This window comes from Aspergillus melleus, assembly GCF_016097325.1.
Source record: "Aspergillus melleus strain CBS 546.65 chromosome Unknown contig4, whole genome shotgun sequence".
Taxonomy (NCBI): Eukaryota; Fungi; Ascomycota; class Eurotiomycetes; order Eurotiales; family Aspergillaceae; genus Aspergillus; species Aspergillus melleus.
In genome coordinates, this window is record NW_025763373.1 from 4,032,686 (window position 1) to 4,048,592 (window position 15,907).

At 53.9% G+C, this 15,907-nt stretch overlaps 5 protein-coding genes across 5 annotated transcripts; 1 reads left to right on the forward strand and 4 right to left on the reverse strand.

The window, feature by feature from the left end:
- Positions 1 to 933: 933 nt before the first annotated feature.
- On the reverse strand, positions 934 to 8,890 carry RLR1 (putative THO complex component (Rlr1)). The gene is made up of 2 exons (XM_046089888.1): positions 3,769 to 8,890; positions 934 to 3,689 (listed from the first exon to the last, which is right to left on the reverse strand). The coding sequence occupies exons 1-2, from the start codon at positions 8,697 to 8,699 to the stop codon at positions 1,313 to 1,315; spliced, it is 7,308 nt and encodes a 2,435-aa protein (XP_045945860.1). The 5' UTR covers positions 8,700 to 8,890; the 3' UTR covers positions 934 to 1,312.
- Positions 8,891 to 9,705: 815 nt separating this feature from the next.
- LDX57_008165 (uncharacterized protein) lies at positions 9,706 to 10,746 on the reverse strand (the record flags this gene model as incomplete). The annotated part of the gene is made up of 1 exon (XM_046089889.1): positions 9,706 to 10,746. One exon carries the CDS (start codon positions 10,744 to 10,746, stop codon positions 9,706 to 9,708), a length of 1,041 nt encoding a protein of 346 aa, XP_045945861.1.
- A 646-nt stretch (positions 10,747 to 11,392) lies between these two features.
- Positions 11,393 to 12,092, reverse strand: LDX57_008166 (uncharacterized protein; the record flags this gene model as incomplete). The annotated part of the gene is made up of 2 exons (XM_046089890.1): positions 11,393 to 11,974; positions 12,048 to 12,092. 2 exons carry the CDS (start codon positions 12,090 to 12,092, stop codon positions 11,393 to 11,395), a joined length of 627 nt encoding a protein of 208 aa, XP_045945862.1.
- An 826-nt stretch (positions 12,093 to 12,918) lies between these two features.
- Positions 12,919 to 13,431, forward strand: LDX57_008167 (GFA family protein; the record flags this gene model as incomplete). Its single annotated transcript, XM_046089891.1, has 1 exon — positions 12,919 to 13,431. The coding sequence occupies one exon, from the start codon at positions 12,919 to 12,921 to the stop codon at positions 13,429 to 13,431; it is 513 nt and encodes a 170-aa protein (XP_045945863.1).
- A 306-nt stretch (positions 13,432 to 13,737) lies between these two features.
- On the reverse strand, positions 13,738 to 15,637 carry VPS17 (retromer subunit VPS17; the record flags this gene model as incomplete). Its single annotated transcript, XM_046089892.1, has 3 exons — positions 13,738 to 14,600; positions 14,656 to 15,109; positions 15,170 to 15,637. The coding sequence occupies 3 exons, from the start codon at positions 15,635 to 15,637 to the stop codon at positions 13,738 to 13,740; spliced, it is 1,785 nt and encodes a 594-aa protein (XP_045945864.1).
- Between the last annotated feature and the right edge of the window lie 270 nt (positions 15,638 to 15,907).

Below are 15,907 nucleotides of genomic sequence, written 5' to 3' on the forward strand. Positions count from 1 at the left end.
GAACAATTTCAGAGATAAGGGAATCGATAAGACGATAAGAAAGAGGGGGGGAAGGGCGACACGAAAAACAGAACACCAGAAATGGAGGGGTCAAAGGACAAAGTGGGATGAATTGCACGTGTTGTGGAGAGGGAATGAGAACAGAAAAGGGCAATGTGGAGGGGGGACATGCAACGTAGATATACCTCGAAGGAAGATGCACAATAAGGAAGGTCAGTCAATCAATAGTTCGACCTATTGGGGAAACATCGTCAACCCGATTGCGAATTTCCAATAAGGCCAACTGTACATCAGCGTTCTTCCCGGACTCCCCGCTCCGTCGCACAAAGGAACCTCAGGTTGGATCCATGATCAATGGCAGGTGGATCGGAAGATGGATCGTCGGTCTAAACGTCCCGAAATTCTCCCAGGGGTGGAGAAACAAAAAAGGACATCTGGTGATCTGACGGGTGGAAAGGTGAAACTGGAGGGCGTGAGAGACATCGCCTGTCGTCGAGGCTGTAAGTCCGTTCAAGCCAAAGGATCTGGATCTAGATCCGAAACGCAACAACTTAGCAAAGACGGACTGGAAGACGGGAGATAAATCCCCAGCACTAGTGTAGGCGGTTGGACTAAGCCTGAGGGGAATCAGCCAGGCCGGCTAACGGCGCGATCAAAGCGACACGGAGGAAAGTCCGAGGATTAACCGACAGCTTGGCGATGCGGCCAGTGGGGGAACACGCGGAGTATCGGACCGGTGTGCCTTGGATTTCTATTTCTCGATGAAATGCCAGATGGGTCTAATGCAGGCGGACCCATTGTTGAACGGCGAACCCTGAACGATGATTGAAGGAAGGAGGAAAAATGGACGACGGGCGAGGTAGTCGAAGGCCGCAAGTCACATGGCAGACCTCGTGTCAATGAACTGTGTACTTTACTCTACTTGTATGAGAACTCCTTCAACAGGTCACTATTAACCATTACTATGCATCGACAGGTTCTACAGCTTCATCTCAAGTACATCCTGGACTCTCAACCGATGCTCCTGTCCCTCCCAAGAATAAGTGAAGAAACAAAAAGAAAAATACAGATGGACTCCGCCAGAAGAGAAACGAGTCTAGAAAGGTATTGTGAATGGGAAAAGAAATGCAAGAACACCGTCCAATAAATGCATAATGTAGTAGGAAGAAATCAAGAAAAACACAAGGAAAAAAGGGCTGAGTCAAGTAGAGAGAACGACATAAGAGCAACATAACTCATTATACAAGCACAAGCTTCAAGAGAGGAAACAAATGGAGTATAGAAAAAAGAAGAAGAAAGAAGAAGAGAAAAATCAGGCACCACGGCGAGGTCGTTTGTTTTCGCCTCCTGTTCGCATGCCTCCCCGGCCGCCTCCATCGCCGTGATTGCCTTCGTCGCCGCCAGGCCGTCCACGCTTGCGATGAGGTCCTCCTCCACCTCCTCCGCTACCACCCTCGCGATGATAGTCACGGTCTCGCGGGCGATCACGGCTGCTTCGCTCTCGTCCGCCCCAGCGGCGGTCTTCCTCTGCATTTCCGCCAGAGGCCGGAGCGGGTTGTCCGCCAAACGACGGAGGCCGAAGACGTCCTTCATGTTCCTGGCTGCCCTGGGCAGAGTCGGCGGCTCCATCATCCCGCTCTCGTCGACGACGATTGTCCTCGCGCGAGCCAGCACCTCGTCGTGCAACCTCTCGTGACTCGTATCGTTCTTCGCGAGAACCACCCGCTCCGGTGGCGTCACTTCGGCGACTGCGTTCACGCTCGTAGTCTCGATTTCGGTCCCTGTATTCTTCCCGGCGGCTACTGCTACGGGTTCCCTCCTCGTCACCTCCCCGGCGATCCCTTTCTCTTTCGCGGTCTCCTCTGTCGTGGGAATGACCACCACTACCTCCAGTAGAATAGCGTGCAGACCGCCGAGATTCCGACCCTTCTTCGGCAGGCTCACCCCGTCGGCTGCGATGAGAGCTGTCGTCGTCGGCATGCGTGGTAGAGGGTCGATTGGCTAGAAGGTCAGGCTTGTTTTGGAACGAGCTAGGCCGTCCGCCATCGTCGGTTGCACCCACGGGAGTAAGTTGTCGGCTGGTCTGAGGAGATGCGTTTGCTTGTCGATTAGCGCCTCGACCACGTATCGGGGGACCGGAGCCTCCACGGTCCGGTGGGCCGCCAGACTGTTGCAGCATATTGTTGATGCCGGCAAATCGTTTGTCGCCTCTTCCTCGCTCTCCCCCAAATCCTGCACCGGGGGCCGGGCCGCGGGGAAGGGATGACGGCCCAGAGGGTGGTCCAAGTGCGCTACGAGGACCAGATGGAGGGGCAACCGGCGTTTGAGATTGTGGGGGGCGCGGAGGCCCGCTGTAAGCACCACCCCCGCTGCCATCCTGCTGTTGAAAAGCTTTGAGTCGGTCCGGGTGCATTCCGGTAGCCTCGAGCTTTTCGGCAGCGGCCGATGGCCCTCCCAGGGAGGTGGTCTGATCGGGGGCACCACGCATCCCTTGTCGACCGGGACCGGTGGGCGGTTGCCGTTCGGCTGCGGGACCACTCGAAGGAGGAGCATGGGACATATTTGGCGCGTTTCGTCCACCACGGCCGGACGTGTTCCTTCCCCGAGGTCCTAAGGGAATGTCTGCAGGCGCATCGGGTTGGCGTAGTCGTCCATGGTTGAGGTCAGGGCTGACCCCAGGGTCTCGTGAATCGGTGCCGTCCAAGGGAGCCCGTCCATGTCGGTCACTGCGCGGTCCGGTAGGCAGCTCCTCGAGCCGTGACTGAGGCGGGGGGTAGTTGAGTGATCGGCGGTCATCGGTAGGGAAACGCTCGGGGCGGTTGGGAAGTTCGACCCGTTGAGGCGATGTTCTGGCCGGTGGCAATGGTCGTCGATCATCTCTCTCCGGTCGTGGCGGATCCCCGCGTCGATAGCCCGGCTCACCATGCTCGTGTATCATATCAACACGATCAGGATGCGTAGGGGGGCCAGATCGTGCGTCGGAGGTACGTAGGCGCCCGGAACGATCATGCCATTCCCCATCGAGGGGAGGACGGCCTTCTCGGTAGGGATGCGCACGGAACGGCTCCTCCATAGGCCCCCGAGGATACTCCCGCTCCAGACGACCATAGTTTCTGCCGTCGCCCACGGTCTGGTCAAAGGAACGATTGTAGTCATGGTCACTACCAAACCTACCACCGCGGAAGTCCGCATTTCTATCGCGTCGGTCATCCAAGAGATCGGGCCGCGGCGGCAATCTGGTCTCCTCTCGGTAGGGGCGAGACGGCGTATGTGTTTGTGAACGCACGGTCTGGTTGGTGGAGGATATCCGATCCACATCAGGACGTTTGGGGATGCTCGCGGGTCTATTGTGATCAAGGCTTCTAGGCGTTCCCCGAGAATCAGCCGACGGCGCACGCGGACGTGACGCAGATCCTGTGTCGCTGCGATTCTCCGTTGTCAAACTCGAGGCACCAGGTTTCTCTGCGGTAGCAGCATCTTCCTGGCTGGCTGACGCTTGTCCTTCGCCATTCGACGGGGCTGCTGCAGCGGAGTCGCCCTGACCTGCGGTAGTACCGGCCTGTTCCGTCTGTTTCTGCGTCGAGTCATCTGCCTTCTGAGTGTCCTTTAACGCTGCTGCATCGGTCATCTTCGCATCCTCAATCTCGCCATCTTCTACTTCTGCAGCGGTTGGTGCTTCGGTTTGGGACCTATAGATGGAAAAAGAAATCAGATACTGAGTTTGGCGAGACCAGATGAGTTGCTGGGCTATGCGCTGGTGTGACTTACTCGTTGGTGGTCGGGGGTTTGAATTCGGCCGCCGAAGCATTCAATGTAGGGGTCGTGGACTGTGGGCGTGACGTTCCGGATTTGCCGTCAATTTTTGGCACATTGCCCTTTGCCTGGGGTGCCGATGACATGTGGAAGGCTTGCGGAAGCATCCACTTTTTCTCTCGACGGTTGAGATCACCGATCAAGGAAGCGGCCGGAATCTTCACGTCGTCTCGCTCATCGTTCTGACTCAGGTGCGTGACGATGTTCAACATGTCACGACCAATCCAATTCACGGCTGGGAAGTGTTGCACAATCGCCTTGAGCACACTGATACCATTGCGAATGTGCATATACTCGCCGCCATTGAAACAAGCCTTGAAGGTCATGGCCAGGTAGCGGTGCCACTTGTACATAAGTCGACGGAAATCTTCATAATCCAAGAAGTCGGTGATTGTACCCTCGGAATTAACTTGCTTGGCGAATCCGGGAAGGTCTTTCTTGGTTCCAAAGGCCTCCTTCTCGTACACAGATCGGTCAGCATGCCATCGGCTAAGATCACGGAGGACTTCATTGAGGAAACGGCCAAGGTTGTCGGCTTCCCTTGAAGTACATAAGAAAATCAGAGTATTCAACCTCGGTTCACTGAAAAGCTGGTCCAAGATACCCATTGTGCGGAAGTTTGGAGTCCCAGAAGAATGAAGGAATTTCAACACCTTGAAGCTGTAGAATGCATCCAGCGGGGAGATCAGCATGCGCGGCAAGAAGCACTGCTCGAGTAGTGACACGTGCAGGGCGTTGTATGCCTCCTTCGCCCCCATCTGCTGGATCAACTTTTTCAGGTGCGCAAACCAAAGATCTTTCTCCTTCTGCAATTTTGCCCTTGTCCGGCCGTATGACTTGAGGTGAGCCTTGTTCTCCTCCAGTATCTGCTCCTGGAGTTGGGTACATGATTTCTTGAAGGCCTCCTTCTTTAGAGTGCCGCTGACGCTAATGTCCGTGCGGTCGCTGGTGATCAAGAAAGCTTTCTTTTTCTGTCGTTCGATCTCGTCTTCGTATGCTTTCTGCGGGATGTGCACGTCGTACAGAGACAGTTGCCAGAACGTCGTGTAGAACCCAAGGCCAACGGTTTCCCAGGCCTCAGAAGGCAAAGCCAATTTGACTTGATCCTGAAGGTCCTGCATGACGGGGTTCAGTGGGGGAGGTTCAGCGACCACCGGGGCCTGTTCAACCGGAACGACTGTGTCGTCATCATCCGTCTTTTCCACCTCTTCCTTATCAACTTCCATTGAATTCTCGCCAGATTGTGTGGGCTCCGCCGCCTCTGCTTCTCCTTCATCGGCAGTATCCATCTTATCGGTCTCGCCCTTGACAGGAGACTTCTCTTGACTGCTCTCCTTGGAGGTGTCCATGTCATCTTCCTGCGTAAGCTTCTCGATGTCCGCTATCTTGCGAGCGATGCTTTGTCGGCGAATCCAGAAGGCGATTTCGGGCTGCACGCCGTAGTCACTAATGAGAGAGGCGAGGTTGGGTACGAAGGTATCAAACTCCTCGACCGTCAAGTTGCTTCGAAGCAGGTCCAAATATTGAGTCAAAACACGATGGATTTCATCGAAAATGTTCCCCAACAACTTCAGTTCCGAGTCGCCTTCGGACTCCCGGAAGACGCACGTCCAGCGCTCCTGCGCGATGGCAATAAGCAACTGGCCGGCAAGTTTGGATACGGTGAGAGATTTAATCAGACGCTTTGCCGTATTTGCGGAATCGTGGCGCGTGTCCAACAACACCTGAATGGTCAGGCTCTGAAGGACTTCACCACCGGCCATGGCTTGAATCTGTCCATCGTTAAAGTTGGTGTCCGAAACGATGCCTGCCATAGAGACGATCAATTGCTCCAACACAATCAAGTCGGTGGAGTTGTTGTGCCGAAGCTGCTCCACAACGTACTGTAACAAAGGGGTGGGATCCATCATGGAATACCGTCTAAATATTTTCCCCGCAAAATTAGCCAAAGCATTGAGCCATTTGCTTGTTAACAATCCACTCTCTTGCATGCGACTCCGTCCTTTGGAGCCAAGAGAGCTAATTAGAGCCCAGGACAAGACATCATATCCGAGATTGGTAAAGTAACGCGCGCACTCCACGACGACGACGATCAGGTTCTCATAAGATTCAATCTGGCTAATAGCAGTGTGGATGACTATTGCGGGGTTGGCACATGCGATCTTGGCTAGGGCACGAGCCATAGACCGAATATTCGTCTTGCTGAGTCTCTTCAAAACATCTTTGGTTTCTGCTTTAGCTTGATCAACGGCTGCCTTGATGTCCGGCAGCCGAGATGTTTGGCCCGAATACCATTCCGCGTACATATTGTACCGCGCATCCCTAGGGAAGAAACTGACAAGATCGAAGACCTCGTTGACCACGCCGGGGTTGGCCTTGGTCAAGCTGATCGCGGGAAGCAAGAGGCGCTTGCACAAATCTCGCCAGCGAGATGCGTTTTCTGCAGAATCGTCCTGGGTCATACTGTATTTACCAATACGGGCAAGCTTCGTCAGTAAGGTCGGGTCATGTCCAATCTTGTGCCCGGACAGGTTGAGGAAGGATGAGCATAGCGCAAAGACGTCGTCGACCGAGTGGCAGATAGGGATATTATCGGCCCAATCATCCCAATAGAATCGATAGTCCGTTCCGTCGTTCGTATCTTCTTTATCCAGTTGGGCCCATCGCAGCACCCGTCTCGGAGGGGCCTGGATCAATCGAATGTGGCCCTTCGCGCCTCCGCCTTGATCTTGACCAGGGATTTGCTTTGGTTCCCGGGCCTCATCTGGGAGCGGCGACGGGCACGAAGCGGTGTAGACCTTGCTCAAGCATTGGTGAAGGATTCGGTGGATATATTCGGGTAGTTCGGGGTAAACATCCATAAGCCAAGGAAATTTGCTGAGAATGAAAAGGGACTCGGGCAGCGCTCCAATGGTGAGTAGGCTCTTCAGAAGCAGCACCTTCTGATCGGAAGGCTCCGGAAGATCATTCTCTTCCCCTTTGCCAGCGGATTTGTCGGCATCTTGGTCCTTGCCGGGGGTTCCAGCTGGTGTCTCGGATTCCCGCAGACGCGGAGTCGGTAGCGTGTCGTCCGAAAGCGCACCGGCCATCATCAGAGCATTGACACCGCCGCCTGGTCTGGCTGCTCTTTCTCGCTCCGCTTTCTCTTTTAGCTTTTCTTCTTTCAGGATGTCCATCGAATCATCGGGCCTCCAGAGGTGGGGGTACAAATCGCGCAGCGAGATGAAGCCAACCTTGATCAACAATGCTGCCAGATAAATGAGATTGTCGGGAAGAACGTCCATCTTGGAGCGCGCCCTGGACGAGTAAAAGCGGAGTTTGAATCCGAGTAGCTGGGCCGCGACCCGGCTTCCTTGAGGCGGCGAGGTTCCCGTCGCCTCGATCCATTTGCGCGTATCGATTTCCTCCTCTGAAAGACTGTTAGACTCTGGAAGTATTTTTCGAAGCTCCTCTTCGGAGACTGGTCGGCGGCCGATTTCAAAGAAAGCGCGAATTCCAATCTCTCTCACTCTCGCCCAGAACGCCTGGTCGCGCTGTTCATTGAGCTGAACTGCCTCTGCGCGTTCCTCCTCCGTGGTTGCCCATCCTGACGAGCCCGGTAAAGCCCAGTTCGGGAGCCCCGAGTCGCGGTTGGCTTCACTGGTACCGAAGGCATTCTCCTTGGGCCACCAAGAACTGGCCCGGAGCAGCTTCACAAAAAAGCGATACTGCTTCACAAGTACAGCCGCAAATACATCCAGAGTTACATCAAGGACACGCCCCACATCCATGTCGAACGCGCCGATCATAGCCTTAACTCTCTCAAAGGTATCCTCCACTACCTCGCTAGATGGAGGCTCATTATTGCTGGTTGTAAAAAGTTCGGTAAGGAGTTTTGAATACCCCTCCGATTCTTCGCGCAGAAGATTGTAATTGGACTGTCGGTAGAGAAGATTGGTTTGTTTACGGATACCCATGCGGGTAAACGTTTCGCGAACGAGACCGAGAGTCTGTAGAAGGGGGGTGTCGAGCTGCTGGCGCATAAGAGCGGCGCTAATACCGGTAGAGAAGACCAATGGCTTCAGAGAAGGATTCGACGTGTCGGAGTCCGTCATGATGGATAGGGTGTCCAAAAAGAGAGAACGGGGATCGAGATCCGCCTCTATTTGACCATCCCCCTCCATGTCGACCTCTTCTCCGGCAGCGGCATCTTTTTCGACGATATCCCTGACAGCTGCACCGGCCTCTGCTGGTGTCACGCGTCCGTAGAAAGCACTTCGAATAAGCTCCTGGTAAATCAAAGCCAGCTTCGGGATATCCTGCTCTTTCCTTGCTTGTACTCCATCGTCCACAAACTTTCGCTCGCCAGTCGAAACCCAATGCTCGATGTTGGAGTCGGTGACGTATTCAAAGACGTACGGCTGCGGTGGCGGCGTGGGAGGATGGTGGATAGGGGTGACGGGAGACACGAGAGATTGCGAGGGGACCGGGGTTGGCATCTGGGACTGAGGTTGAGACGGAGTGGGCGCAGGGGACGGGGGCTGCGTCGACTGATTGATCGCCGGCGACGCCCCGTTGGTCTGGGTTTGTTCCGCGACATTGCTCGCCGGGGTAATAGTAGTGGTGGGAGGGGACATGGCGGCGTCCCTGCGACCGCCAACAGGGTTCTGACTATCGCTGCTGTGTCTGCGACCGGGATTATTCCTGCCTCCTCGGCCGGATTGCCTTCGCCCCCTTCCGCGGGTATCTGAATGATCGCGAGACTGCTGGTGTTGCGAGCCGTGATTATGTTGCGCCATGGTTAGGTTTCCTGGACGATGAGGAGAAGGTCGTTGGCTATCGTTGGACGAGTCGCCAGACCACGATCTATCACCTCTTTTCCTCTTTCCACTGACACCCGGAGCCATCACAATATTTGCTGCAGCTTCGAGGTTCAAGCAGAACAGGGGAAGGTATCCGACAGAATGCGATTCATGAGGCGGGCCTGAAGTTTTGGGAAGTCGACGTTAGTCTGTCCTCCGAGTTTATTTAATGCGCAATGTGCCAATCGGAGGGAGAGAGCCGAGTGATCAACAGGGGCGAGAATGGAGAAACCAACCTTCTGTGGAAACTTCATGCAGTTTGGGGGGGGATAAAGAAAGGGACTGCACGTGGAGTTGCAGGTTGACTGGTTGAACAAAGGATAAAGCCGATGATGATATTGAAGACTCCGGGCGCGTGTCGCGCTTATTTCGCCTGTCGATTCCGTCAATGGCGCTAACTGTTTTGGGGTCGGCTTCATGCCTTCCTATTCAGGAATCAAGAACTGTCCATTTCTGCCCCTCCATTCAAGAGGCCACTTTTATCGTTCGTTTTCACCTTTCAAGGCAACTGATATGATTTTAGTCAAGATCTGACAGTATATACCTGTCTACCATAAAGCTATTGTCGTTTAGTTTCACCCCAGCCATGAAAATATATAACTGACCTATCAATCTCCAAAAACCTTTATTCAATTATGTTGCTCAAATTACAACCACTGAATAGAACCGAAACCCATTGTCTCGAGGCATCAGTAAACTAATGTATCAACGCTTCACCAGAAAGTACTCCTACCAATGCTGCTGGCCTCAGTCCCGAATACAAGACAATCCCGAGACCCCTGTCGTTTCCAGCCCCTCTTATAGTTTGACAACTCACTCCTACTAACATTCCACAGTATGTTGACTTCTTACGTACGTAATCGAGCAACCCCACTGTGTTGACCTACGAGCAAGCTTTATCGTCGGTGTTGATTTGTTCTTGTATAGTCTTCCGAATTTAGAGTGACCAGTTCCATTGTCATTGAAGTAAGAGTGAACTCAATTGATCTCAATTTGATTACAGAAAAGTTTCGTGAAATTTCATTAATTACAACGAAGAAACCCAGTTCGCTCAAAGACCCAAGTCCTTCGCCTCGATATCCACAATCTCCGGGATCAGTTCCTTTAAGCTGGGCCTGCTCGGGGACCAGCCCAGCAGCTTGCGCGCACGAAGAGAGTGACCTCTCGAGCTACTTCCCCAAGCGTACAGACCGAACTGGTTCAGCGCGGTGACCTCGGAGTCCGGAAGAGGCTCGACCTCGGGGGAGTCGATCAGCTTCTTCTCGTATGCCACACGCGCTACCTCGCGCTGGATGTCGCCCCAGACGAACGGGCCGTTCTCCGCCAGGTAGTATCCCTTGTCGTTCCAGGTGGCCTTACCACCGCCGGCGGCCGCCGCGTCTCCGAGAAGCCGATACACATCGCTGAGATCCTGCACGTGGACTTGGTGCCAAATGTTCTCACCCTTGCCGACGAGGAGGCCCTTCTTGCGCTTCAGCACGGCGGCGGTCAGCCAGTAGGCCTGGACACTCTTCTGGTTGCCGGGACCGCGGCCGGGGCCGTAGATGGTGGGTGGGCAGACGATGGCAGTCTTGACGCTGTCGGGGTTCTTCTTGCCGGCGTCGATGATGATCTTGTCAACGTTGCGGTGGAGCGAGTCGTCGGGGAGGTCGTTGATCAGCTCGTCGACACCGTCCCAATCGTCGTGCTCCTTGGTGCGGTACAGGCCCCAGGTGTTGGTGCGGAAGTCCTCAACCGTTAGGATACCGGTTCCCGAGGTGTGGATGAGCCATAGGGGGCGCTCGGGAGTGTGTTGGGCGGCACCCTTGGCGATAGCTTCGGCCGAGGCGACGTGATCACAGTCGGCGCAGTCTGCAGGAGGGGGGTTAGCTTGTGTGTATGCGTAGAGTGGGGGTTGGTGATGAGGAGAACGTACGGAGAACGATGTCAGCGTTCTTGGTTTCCTCGGCAATGATATCGGACGAGTCGAGGTCACCAATGACGATGCGAGCGTTAGGGTATTTGCTGGACACCTGAGCACCCTTCTCCTTGCTCCGAGTGAGGACGGTGTATTGCCAGTCGGGGTGCGCCTGGCTGAAGTTGAAGAAAACATCACCGCCGATGTAACCAGTAGCTCCGGTGCTTTGGGAAAAAATTGTTAGCATCAAACCGGAGACAGAGTTGATGTCTTGGCATAGGGACTATAGCACTTACACGAAGACCTTGAGGGGAGCCATTTTCGTGTTATGAGAGAGAGAAGAGTGGGAAATAATTCGAAGGGAGCTCAGTTTACCACGCCTGGTCAAGGAAGTGGGAATATAAAGAACAAAAAGCTTGTGAGGCGGGGAATAGCATAGAATATATAGCCAGAATTATATCACCAGCACGACCACCACCATTGTAACCAAGCAACAGCTTTGAAATCAAAAGTGGCCGAGAATGGGTCCTTTACGAGCAAAAGTGGGGGTGGGGTGGGCTGGTCAATGGTGGACTTGGATGCTGGTGATGCACAGCTGGCACCATTCATGGTCTGCATGAGGAGCTCTCGGAACTCTATCGCGCGGGGAATATCTGCTTTGCATCTTGCAATTAGGCACTTCCCTGGTGGAGGAGAGGAGGAATCGACTTGACCTGAATTGCTGTAGGAGAAGTGTCGGAGGGTTGTCCCTCCGAATGACGTCATGGTATACTACGCATTGTTTTTTGTTTGTCACCCAAAATTAGCAATTGATACAATTATGACACTCTCATGTATACCCCTAATCAACAAGCCCCTCCTTCCTTGCCTCCTCCAACGCTACCTCTCTCTTCTTCACAACCTCCTGATCAACTTCCTCCGAGAATGGTCCAACCCAGGTATACTCCCCATCAGCATCCCTCCCCTTCTCCTCATCCACCCACTCGTCGAACCCCATATTCGCTAGATCCAGATTCGTAAACATACCCCAAGACTCGACCCACGGCAACCTCGCCATCAAGAACGGCGACCGATCCCTCTCCTCATCCTCGTCTAACTCGTTAAGCGAACACACCAAACACGTCTCCGTCCGGAACCCCCGCTCATCGATGATCAACCAATTGCCGGTTGTGAGGTCCTTATCAGACATCTTCTCTTCGTTCGCCTGGATGAAAGCATAGATCTCGTCGGGGGTCTTCCCAGCGAAAGCATTGTTGCTGGCGTCGAGAGTATCGGCGCCGTCGAGGTCTAGTGGCGGGATGCTGGGTTCTGTGAGGTCGTGGGCGTCATCGTCGTCGAGATGAGACAGGTTGTGGAAGAGGGTCCAGGAGTGGTCGCAGCCGTATTCGTAGTCTTCGAGGGAGAGGAGGGCTTTGTGGATTTGCTGGACGTTTGTATGTTAGAGCTTTTGTGTTTTGCAACTGAGTGTGTAGATGGCACTTTTGATATGTACATACCTTGACTGATACGGCGGGGGCCGTGATGAATGTTGTCCAGGTCATTTTGTCAATTGAAATCTTAGGGGTTATTGCTGAGTATCTGGGGTACTGACTCTAAAGTTTGAAAGATATTTTTAGAAGGACATCTGGAAACTGGCTATAAATTTATAGTTGAATCTTCGGCCAAACCAACAGTTCGGTGGGTCAGGCTGCCAGGCATCCCAAGATGATCTACAATGGGGGCCTTGCAGCCTTGTGTTGCTCGGTGGCTGAACATCTGGATGATACACTAGAGATATAGTTGATGGAGCTCAATCGTTCATGATTCAGCTCGATTACTCATGATTTAATATAATGACGGTTAACTAAAAACCTCTCTTGACGAAACAAGAGCCCGTTAATCTCGCCCGCACGTTAGGCGCCAGTTATGCTTAACACTCTAGTAGTAGTAGTGCTTATACTTGAAAGGCTAGACCAACCAACGCTGCAACATAACTTCACGTAGATTCCTGTATAAAATGTGAAAGTTTCAGTGCCAGATGGTAGAGACTGCGGTAATCAAAGATATAGTAGTCTTATGATCTTCAAACTCGGAATGAGCGTTATTGATTCACAGGAAGAAAGAAACAAAATAGAATGTACTATAACGCCTATTTTCTACTTACGTAGAATTGATCTTAACACAGTACATACCCGAGCTCTCCGTACTTCCGGGGCCAAAATTGGAGAGGATGAGACCATCTCCTTCCCTGATTGTCTGCTCAGCGGGGCAAAGTAGATCACTCGACCAAGCTATACTATACATAAATATGACCAACTACCGAAGTATACATCCAAACTGCACTTAACTCATCTCCTACCATAGTATATCGCTCCTACCGACCAAAACATGCCCACCTCATCACTACCACCCATGCAACAACTCCTGACCGGCTCCTGCGCCTGCGCCCACATCCAATATACCTCCTCCACGCCCCCAAGCATCCTAAACAACTGCCACTGCACGACCTGCCGAAAACAATCCGGCGCGGCGTACCAAACCTGGGCAATCTTTCCCTCCACGAGCATCGTCTTCACGCACGGCGAACCAGACCTCCTGTCCCGCCGATCCAGCACGTTCGCGACAAGAAGCGTGTGTTCGCGCTGCGGCGCGACGGTGTCCATGCGGTATGATTTCAGCCCCGAGATGGTGGGGATTGCGGCGGGGACGATTGATCAGGCTGCTGATTCTGGGATTGTGCCGAGACCCGCGCGGCATATTTATTTGAGGGAGAAGGCGGGGTGGTTTGAGGTGCCGGATGATGGGGCGGAGAGGTGGGAGGGGCATTTTGATGGCGTGAGGGAGATTATTGAGGGGATTGTTGGGGGGAAAGATGGTTCTGGTTCTACGAGGTCTAAGTGAGGAAGTGTGTTTGTATAGTTCATGGTTGAGGTTGTATTCAGATAGACGGAGGATGAGATTTGGCGCGAGAGTAAGAAGTAGACTTGGACAATGATACAATCAATCGGATACTAGTTCACTTACAGCTAAAACTAGCAGGAAAAAAGGTGACGTCGAATATGAAATAAATAAACAGCTTGATCAATGACAAAAAGAAGAAATCCACTACCCTTGCAACTTATTCTCGCTGGAAAGGAAAACGGATAAGAAAAATCAGTCGTAGGGGAATCACAGAATCATGTATGCCCATAATTTACAGGATCACGCTCAAAAGGTACTGGTAGCTAGTCGACTTGCTGCATTGCGCGCGTCAAGCCGGTCGTCGTCATCTTCCTCGACGATAGAGCTGACGCCACTGGCAGAGCGTAGTCTGCCTTTGCCCTGGCCATTGACCTCGTCGTCATCATCAGGGGTAGGCGAGATCATGCTGCCGCTCAGACTACGTCCGAGACTGTCGCTGCGACGAGGAATGCCACTCCACGCATCGCCCTTGGGGCCCTGGCTCGAGCCCAGGTTCGGTCGTCGCTGGGCGGGATGAGCCTCGCGACCCAGACGGCTCAATCCGCCGGACGAGTCGATGGCCCGGATGTCCGGTCGAACGCTCTCCATGGTCGCAAGCGTTCTGCGCTCGGCCTCGATCTGACGGAGCGTGTACTCCCGCAAGCTGGTCAACAGGTCTCCGGAGGTGCGCTCAAACCAGCGGCGCTTCTCCGCCAGCAGGTTGGCCGTCACACGCTGCGTTTTCTTGGTCAGGTAGCTCTCGTTGTTCTCGGCCTCCTCCAGTGCGTTGATCGCCTCGTCCACCTTGTCCGGTCGAACGGAGGAGCTGACTTTCAGTCGGTCGGCGGCCGCGCGCTTGCTGCGCGTAGCCTGCTGGGCCTGAAGCAGATCGCGAAGGAGAATATGGCGGTTGGTGAGGGTTTCTTTCACGATGAAGGCGTCGGATGAATGGTAGCCCAGGGGTTCCCCGAGCGTGGTCGCCTCGGCAGTAGCTTGGACTGCGTGGTAGTCGCCGACCGTCTGGATGACCTTGCCCAGCTTGCGATAAGCATTGGCGAGACCCGGGTGTGTTTCTTGCACGTGCATCTGTCCCAGCTTGACGCCAAAGTCCGATTCCGCAAGACCAAGTCCTAGATGATTATCAGCACCTCCGCGATGAGAACCAGCAGAATTCCTCGGGTATACCTCGTCGGCCCTTAACAACCCGGTCCACCTTGTGGCTCGCATCCATACTGCCCAGATAGAACAGCTTCACCGTCGGTCGGGCATTCTGCAGCTCGGGTGTGTCGTCGGGCGGCGGAGCGAACTGCTTCAGGACCTTTCTTCGCATTCCCGTTGCCGGCTGCTTCATCCGCACAACGGGGCTGTATCCGAAGTCGCTCTCGACAAACAGGATCACTTCATCATCGTGAATGAGGACATCGTTCCCCATCACGACGTTCAGCCATCGCTGCATCGAAGATTTCACACGAATCTCATCCTCTTCGGTCCCGGCACCGGCGGGGGTCAATGGCGGGGGGACGGCAGGGACAAAGGTTTCGGGGTTTGCCGACATCAAATGCTCTGCAAGCTTGATGAATTCGTTATGGGTGCGGCGGACGTCGCGGTACTGTGTGGTTCGAAATTTGGGGACATTGGTCTGAAGGTCGGTTACCGGTTAGATGTGCGACTTTCACACCGCGAGCTGCGAAAAACTTACGTGGACATCAAACCGAAGAATAGGGTCCTTTTTTCCGATTCTCTCCAACGCGGTAATCTTGGCTTGAATTCTGTACACAGGAGGGGGTGGTTGTTGGTGCTGTTGCTGTTGTTGCCAGGCGTGCTGCCTAGCCCCCGTCTGATAGCGAGCGGGCAACTGAGATGGATGTTGACCGTATTGCTGTCCCGATTGAGAGGTTGCGTTGGCCGGGTCATTCAGCTGAGTGTTTTGTAGTCGCCCCGATAGATCTGGAGAGTCGGTTTCACCCTCAGCTGTGGGTTGGTCGGTCCGAGAGCCATCGCCGGGCTGCGTATCCCTTTCCGCGTCGTATGCGGATTCGTGTGGGGGCAAGGGGGACGGAGGGATATCGCTTGTCGAGGAGGCTTGATAGGCGGACTCGTTTGTTCGAGGGGAGGCCCAGGGAGAGGTGCCCGTTGCCGGGTCTTGCGATATGGAGGAGTAGTCCATGGTCTGTCAGGGTGTCTTCGGGTGTGGGGGAGAGGGAGAGAGATTAATCGGCTCCGCTGGAGAGAGCCGTCAGCATTGTTTGAGTAGAAAATATAATTGTGGGTAGAGAAAAACGTACTTGTGATCCCTCCTGATAGAGATTGGAACCAGCGGGGATGGCGAAAGCAGCAGGCAGACACAGAGACGGACAGACAGACGGAGAGAGAACGAGAGAACAAGAGAGAGACAGAGAGAGTTGTGTTCGGAGAAGGTTACGTCGTTGGTGCCTGC